This window comes from Acanthisitta chloris, unplaced genomic scaffold (genome assembly GCF_000695815.1).
Source record: "Acanthisitta chloris isolate BGI_N310 unplaced genomic scaffold, ASM69581v1 scaffold35869, whole genome shotgun sequence".
Lineage (NCBI taxonomy): Eukaryota > Metazoa > Chordata > Aves > Passeriformes > Acanthisittidae > Acanthisitta > Acanthisitta chloris.
In genome coordinates, this window is record NW_008692539.1 from 854 (window position 1) to 8,403 (window position 7,550).

At 47.3% G+C, this 7,550-nt stretch overlaps 1 protein-coding gene across 1 annotated transcript in view; it reads left to right on the forward strand.

The window, feature by feature from the left end:
* Positions 1-1,044: 1,044 nt before the first annotated feature.
* Positions 1,045-7,550, forward strand: part of EIF4G2 (eukaryotic translation initiation factor 4 gamma, 2) — a gene marked incomplete at its 5' end in the record, with an annotated part of 9,009 nt that continues 2,503 nt past the window's right edge. The window contains 17 exons of the mRNA XM_009082712.1: positions 1,045-1,155; positions 1,310-1,375; positions 1,785-1,910; positions 2,211-2,313; positions 2,923-3,054; positions 3,146-3,212; positions 3,295-3,446; positions 3,838-3,948; positions 4,453-4,536; positions 4,620-4,718; positions 4,882-5,023; positions 5,098-5,258; positions 5,693-5,806; positions 6,564-6,689; positions 6,845-6,949; positions 7,037-7,273; position 7,550. The exon at position 7,550 is cut by the window's right edge and continues 243 nt beyond it. Of these exons, the coding sequence (XP_009080960.1) occupies positions 1,045-1,155; positions 1,310-1,375; positions 1,785-1,910; positions 2,211-2,313; positions 2,923-3,054; positions 3,146-3,212; positions 3,295-3,446; positions 3,838-3,948; positions 4,453-4,536; positions 4,620-4,718; positions 4,882-5,023; positions 5,098-5,258; positions 5,693-5,806; positions 6,564-6,689; positions 6,845-6,949; positions 7,037-7,273; position 7,550 (1,937 nt within the window). The remainder of the gene's footprint in view (positions 1,156-1,309; positions 1,376-1,784; positions 1,911-2,210; positions 2,314-2,922; positions 3,055-3,145; positions 3,213-3,294; positions 3,447-3,837; positions 3,949-4,452; positions 4,537-4,619; positions 4,719-4,881; positions 5,024-5,097; positions 5,259-5,692; positions 5,807-6,563; positions 6,690-6,844; positions 6,950-7,036; positions 7,274-7,549) is intronic.

Sequence of the window (7,550 nt, forward strand, 5' to 3'; positions counted from 1 at the left end):
GAGCTGTGCCCTAGCACTGTGTCCTGCCCGTCCAGGAGCTGTGCCCGAGCCCTGAGCTGAGCCCTGAGCTGTGCCCTAGCACTGTGCCCTGCACATGGAGGAGCTGTGCCCTAGCACTGTGCCCTGCCCGTCCAGGAGCTGTGCCCTAGCACTGTGTCCTGCCCGTCCAGGAGCTGTGCCCGAGCCCTGAGCTGAGCCCTGAGCTGTGCCCTAGCACTGTGCCCTGCACATGGAGAAGCTGTGCCCTAGCACTGTGCCCTGCCCGTCCAGGAGCTGTGCCCAAGCTCTGAGTTACGCCCGAGCACTGTGCCCTACCCGAGCGAGGCTGTGCCCCGCTCCGCAGCCAGCGGGTGTGCTAGGCTTCCCCTGGCATTTTTCTGCCCGTCATGACCTTCCTGCTCCGTGATTTTCCCCCTGTTGCTGTCTTGCCATTGGGCGACAGCTTTTTTTCGTGATTTAGTACCTTAATTGGCCATGTGGTCTTGAATGTCTCTTCTGCGACATTAAGGCTGCGTTCTGTGACCTGGTGCTTCTCGCTTTAACACTTGGGTACTTTGTCATGCCTTAATTGTAGCTCATAAGTCACGTCAATAAAGGATTCATTGTGCTATGCCACCAGGAAAAAGTGCTTTTTCTCTTGTTCTTTGCAGTAAGTGTTTCTGGGAGGAGACTGGGTGAATTTGAGGCCCTTGTTGTCTCAGTCCTTGATTCCCTTACAATTCCCTTCTCTTTCTTTTCTGGCCTGGTGGGGAGGTGTCCCTGCCCATGGCAGGGGGCTTGGGACTAGGTGATCTGGAAAGTGCATTCCAAGCCCTAAATTCCATGATTTCCCTCCCCCCCCTTAGAAGGCATGGCCATAACGCTGAAATTGTTCTTCCTGTGGCTGTCTCAAGTACTGCACAGACGAGAGTGCTGTTACCTTCTGTGGAGCTCAGTGTTGGAGGGTTCTGGTTGTCTGGCAAACGTTTGTACTTTTGTTGTAAGTTAGAGACTGCAGCTGGTAGTAAAGCAGCTATAATATGAACGCTTGGTTTGTCTTTCTAGGTTTTGTTTTTCCCCACCCCGTCAATTTACTTTTATTCTTTTGAAGATTCTTCGTTGTCAAGCCGCCAAAGTGGAGAGTGCGATTGCAGAAGGGGGTGCTTCTCGTTTCAGGTACCAGGGCCCTCTGTCTCTCTGGGGGAGGCTTGGCAAGTGCAAACTCCTTAGAGGGAAGGTTCAGTGTGTGTCCTGTTTGCACCAAAGCTAGATGTGATGGAATGCACTGAATCTTTGAACTGATGCAGCTCTCTGTGGTTGTTCCTCACAGTGCTTCTTCAGGCGGAGGAGGTGGTAGGGGTGCACCTCAGCACTATCCCAAGACTGCCAGCAACAGGTAGGTCGTCTTGCTCTCGGGTTTGCTGGGTTGGGAAGGCTGAGCCTGCTTGGTGGGGAGTACAGAACTGACAGTAGAACAGTTCCAGGGTTATACAGGGAATACCTGCTGAGGCAGTGACATCTTTGTGTTTTCCCAGTCTGTGGCTGCTGGGAGTGCATCGTGGTGATAGATGCTCAGGGACATTGGTGCGTTTTCCTTAAAAACCTGAGAGGGTTTCTAGGTTTTTATTATTGTTGAGTAAATTCTTGACTGTGCAGCCGTTGTTGCAGTGTTGGTTGGGGTAAGCACGTGCTCCTGACAAAGCTGGTTACAGAATGGGCTGAAGTAAGGCAATACCGAAAGTTCAAAAGGTCAGTTCTTTACACCATAGTTTCTGTTTAACAATCTGTTCTGCCCAATTCTGCAGCGAGTTCCTGGGGAAAACCCCAGGGCAAAACGCGCAGAAATGGATTCCTTCACGAAGCACTAGACGAGATGACGACTCCGCAAACGACAAAGAACGACATGACGCAATCTTCAGGAAAGTAAGAGGGTAAGTCACCCAGGACGAGCTCTGCCAGCTGTGTCCGTTGGCAGGGAGCTGGAGGCAGGTTTGGGGAGGGGTGTCCTGGAGGGAAGGGGACACAAGCTGAGCAGCAGCAAACACTTCATTCTCCTAAGAGGATTAGTGTTTTCAATAACACTTCACATTCTGAAGATCTCCCAGAAAATAGTTGATAGAAAATTGAACTTGTCAGTTTTTCATAGACTTCAGGGAAGTTGAGTCTGACATCAGTGGTAGCATGCTTACAGCATCTGTAACCTGGATTTTTGTTTGTTTGTCCCTCTTTAGCATACTAAATAAGCTTACTCCTGAGAAGTTCGACAAGCTATGCCTTGAGCTCCTCAATGTGGGTGTAGAATCTAAGCTCATCCTAAAAGGGGTCATACTGCTGGTAAGCTGCTGCATTCCTTACAGCTACAGTTCTTGCGTGGTGAAAGTCAGGAGGTTGGGAGGGTTTCATGGGATGCAGGAGTAGCATGGCTAATGTTTTGGTGTGTTTGGATTGTCAAACAGCACCTCACACCTGATCTTGGTGTGCAGAGAATCTGCTGGGGAGGAGGTAGGTTTAATGCTTGAATTTCCTCATTTAGAAGTCTCACAAATCACTAAATGTCATTGGGGGTTCTGTGGTTTGGGTTTTTAATAATGGCAGATGCTTGTTGGCAGTCTCAGTTCCCTGGTCCCTCCTCTTCCTGCTTTCCTGAGGAGCCTCCTGGAAAGGCTTCCCCAGGTGACCTCTTGGACACTGCTGTGACTGTAATGCCACTTAGTACAGCCAATCTGGTCTCAGAATAAAAAATTCAGGTGTTCTGATGATAAATTTCAGTTTGTTGGCCAAGGATTACTGACAGCACAGAACAGCTTCTTTTCCTTCACTTCAGCACTGACTCGTGCTAAACTGCATTATTTCTGTTTGACTTGCTGTAGCTCAGGGTGGTGGTAATGCATGTTGTGTCTTGCACCTTACTGCACACTGCTGCCTCTCCCCCTGGCTCTGCAGATTGTAGACAAAGCCCTTGAAGAGCCCAAGTATAGCTCGCTGTACGCTCAACTATGTCTGCGGCTGGCAGAAGATGCACCCAACTTTGATGGCCCATCAGCAGAGAGTCATCCAGGACAGAAGCAAAGCACAGTGAGTCTCTCTCTCTCTCTGGAATGGTGACTTGCTGGTGTGTGTGGTTGCACTGATCAGCTTAATTGCTGGCTTTGTTCTCTTTTCTTAGACATTCAGACGCCTCCTAATATCTAAACTTCAAGATGAATTTGAAAACCGAACCAGAAATGTTGATAGTAAGTTTCAGAACCACTTTAATGCAGAATTATTTGCCTTCTTTTCCCACAGCCATGCTAAACAGGTTTCTTTGTTTTCCAGTCTATGATAAGCATGATGGTCCCCTCCTCCCTGAGGAGGAGGAACAGAGAGCCATTGCCAAGATCAAGATGCTGGGGAACATCAAATTCATTGGAGAACTTGGCAAGCTTGATCTTATTCATGAATCTATCCTTCATAAGTGCATCAAAACAGTGAGTATTCAGATTGGATGGGGGCTAAGAGCAAAGTAGAACTTCTAAACAGCAACAACCAAAAAAAAGCCAGATGTTTATGCTGCTTTGGGAATCTTGGAGCATAAAATCCCACAGAAACGTTTCCTGCTGTTACCTGCCCCTCCCACTGCTGGATATGCAGCAGAATGGGCGTTGCTCAAGCCATGGGAGTTGTCTCCAGGGGGAGATCTAGTTTGGCCCAGACAGAAGTACTGTAGGTACTTCAGTTAGCAGTTCTTACACTGATTTTTCAAGTCCCTTTGCCTTCAGAACAAGATGAAATGTTTCTGCCTGTGCCAGAGTACAAAGTTTGTTTTTAATTATGAGTTTATAATATGTTGAAATACTTAATTGCCTTTTACTATTTCAGCTTTTGGAAAAGAAGAAGAGAGTCCAACTCAAAGATATGGGGGAGGATTTGGAGTGCCTCTGTCAGATAATGAGGACAGTGGGACCTAGATTAGATCATGCGAAAGCCAAGGTATGTGCATATCCATTGTGGTTATTGACCTCATTAAATTATGTGGCTAAGACTTAGGTTGCCTGAGCCCTCTGTATAAGTACAGAACAGGTCTGATTTTGGGAGAGCAGAGTGCCAACTGTGGCTCCTGCAGCAGGTCAATCTTTGTAACAGTGTTAAACATCCTCTGGGATATGGTTAGCGTCGTCAGGAAGTCGTGGAAGTGAGAATGCTGTTTCTCTAAGCAGGGTTTGAAAAGATGTGATGAGTAAGGTGTGGGCACAGCTAGGTGGTGTGGCAGAGGGGAGTTGTGAATGTGAACTGAAAGTGGTGTCACAGGAGTGAGGTTTGGCTGGGGTTTCCATCTTTGACTCAGAGGAGACATCTTGGTGCATTAGCTTGGTTTGATTGCCATCCAGGAGTGAGGAGATGGCAGGAAAGGGCAGCTTGATCTTGGATGTCATGAGTGAAGATCCTGAAGGGATGGGCAGCAGTGTCCCTGACCTGTACCTCTTGTTCCCCCAGTCCTTAATGGATCAGTACTTTGCCCGTATGCGCTCCTTGATGTCAAGTAAGGAATTGCCAGCAAGGATTCGTTTCCTGCTGCAGGTATGGTGAGAAAATGGCTTATTGCTGCTTTGTTCTCACAGAGGTGTCTTGAATCCTTCCCTAACAGTCTGTTCTTTCCCAAGGATACTGTGGAGTTGAGAGAACACAACTGGGTTCCTCGCAAAGCTTTTCTTGACAATGGACCAAAGACTATCAATCAAATCCGTCAAGATGCAGTAAAAGTAAGTGCTGCCTGTAAGGTCTCGTGCTTGGCTTCACTCCCTGCTCCAGCAGGGTGGGACAGTTGGGTTAAGGGTAAAGTCAGATTAACTTCTGTAAAAAACCCTTGGCTTTGCCAGGGACCTCTGCTCCAAACTGACCAAAGTGACAATTTGTGTTTTAAAGGATCTGGGAGTTTTTATTCCTGCTCCTATGTCTCAAGGGATGAGAAGCGACTTCTTTCTGGAGGGACCCTTTATGCCACCCAGGATGAAACTCGACAGGGACCCGCTGGGAGGGCTGGCAGACATGTTTGGACAAATGCCAGGTAGGGTGGGCACAAGGTGGGCACAAGGTGGGCACGCCGAGCCGGAGCTCAGTGTGTCTCTCCCCAAACCACAGGTAGCGGAATTGGTACTGGTCCAGGGGTTATCCAGGATAGATTTTCACCCACCATGGGACGCCATCGCTCAAACCAGCTCTTCAATGGCCATGGGGGTCACCTCATGCCTTCTGCTCAATCCCAGTTTGGAGACCTTGGCAAATCTTTTCTGAAAAGTCAGGTAAGGAGGATTTCACAGGGCGACCTCGGCGTGTTTAGCAGCTCTTCCTCAGATGCGTATGTTATGGATTGCAGTCTGCTCATGCTGAAAGACTGACTCAGATTGGATTCTGATAAGAACTGGTGCTCAGCTGATACAAAAATTCTAAACCACTTCTTAAATTGTGCAAAAGATGCAAGGAATCCCCTTTTTGGGTTTTTTTAACGGCAAGAAAAGGTGCATGTGGCTTTGGTGGGTCAGAATGGTGTGTTTTATTTAAAAGATGGCCCTGTTTTTAGGGATAGATGCTACTCTCCCACCACCCCTGCTCCTTCTTTCTCCCTTCCTGGCAAATAGAGTCTTTGTTCCTCTGGTCCCTCTGGTACTACTCAGCATATGATGTAAGCCACTCCATCATCTGCACTTCTTTCTCTATATCTCCCTTTCTGAACTAGGGGCAAAGCCAGCTCTACCATACCCAGAATCAGGGACTCTTATCCCAGCAACAAGGACAGTCGAAGGATATGCCACCTCGGTTTTCTAAGAAAGGACAGCTTAATGCAGATGAGGTACATGCCATGCCTACATTACTTACAGCCTATTGGAAATATTGCCCAATGATTATAGCAAGACGCGTTATGACGAGGACTAATGCTGGAACTCTCTCTCCTCTTCCTCCTCCTTTGTCCCTTCCTCTTTCACCTTACCCCCCTCACTTTCCTTAGGGTATCCAGCGTCCTATGAGCAAGACTGAGATATGAGGGCAATTTTTTGGGGTGTCCCTTCTCTTCCCCCACACGTCCAACAACACTACTCTGACATCAGTTCCCATGCATCATATTGATAACAGTACATTGGATTAATACTTGAGAAAATCCTGACCTTTAGAAACCCTGAAGTGCTGGACCAGGCTAAATTATTTTTTTTCTTTGTTTAGAACTGGCTAATAGGCAAAATTTCAAATGCACAGTAAATGGCATTGTGATTTTGAGTGTTAACCAGTCTTGTATCCTGATTTCTGAGCAATTGGTAGAGCTCTATCTTGGCTGTAAAATACATCAGCAAACATGCTAATTGTCTTCTTGGGTCTCTAACATACTGCATCTAAAAGGAGCAATTCCAGGTCTTGATACCAGTGGGAGTAAATACCAGTAACTTGCTTTTGGGGGATTGCAGGACAGAGGTGGCTTAACCTGTGTGTGAGCACTAACACTGTAGAAACGGAGCCATGCCTCAGTGGGATCAGGTGGTGTGAGTCCGTGGCTGTGTGCTGTGGCTCAGAAGACTGGAAGCAGTTTGAGTTTTTCTGACTTAATCTGTTTACAGATTAGCCTGAGACCTGCTCAGTCTTTTCTAATGAATAAAAACCAAGTGCCAAAGCTTCAGCCCCAGATAACTATGATTCCTCCCAGTGCTCAGCCACCACGCACTCAGACTCCGCCTTTGGGACAGGTAAGGGCACAAACTGCTCTGTGTTCCTGGCTGTGCTTTGTGGCTCTGTGCATGTAACACTTCCTGCTGGGGGAAGGGAGAGGGAAGGCTTTGCAAAGAACAGGGCACAGTAGGTAGATGTGCTGCAAAGAGACAAATTCTGGTATCTCTTTCAGCCACCTCAGCTTGGTCTTAAAACAAATCCACCACTTATACAAGAGAAGCCTGCAAAGACCACCAAGAAACCACCTCCTTCTAAAGAAGAGCTACTTAAACAAACTGTAAGTCAGTGTGTAACAGTGATTTTTGAAGCCTTGTATATGCTCTGTAAAAAATGAGTGTTGAACTGTACTTTTTTTCCTGTCCAGGAGGCTGTTGTGACTGAGTATCTGAACAATGGAAATGCTAACGATGCTGTCAATACTGTGAGAGAAATGAGAGCTCCGAAACACTTCATTCCTGAGATGCTGAGCAAAGTAATCCTTCAATCCCTAGACAGATCAGATGAAGACAAAGAGAAAGCAAGCACTTTGATCAGCTTGCTCAAGCAGGAGGGAATAGCCACCAGTGACAACTTCATGCAGGTACTGCACTTGAGAACTTCAGTCCTTGGGTTTGCCTCTTCGTGGTGTGTAGCTTGGGTAAAGGCAGTGTGCACGTTTTTTGAAGTCCAGTTGGTCTGAGGAGGTATAAATAATGTATTAATCTGTGAGGAGCATGGGAAGTGATGAAGAAATGCAGTGTTTGGGGAACTGGAAACGGAACCTGTTTGCGAGTGATTCAGTGCAGGGAACAACTCGAGGCTCCTCTGCAGTATGAGTGTTACTGTGCACAGGAACAGAAATCCTTCAGAATTTCAGCTTGTGTGTGTCCTGTTCCAGG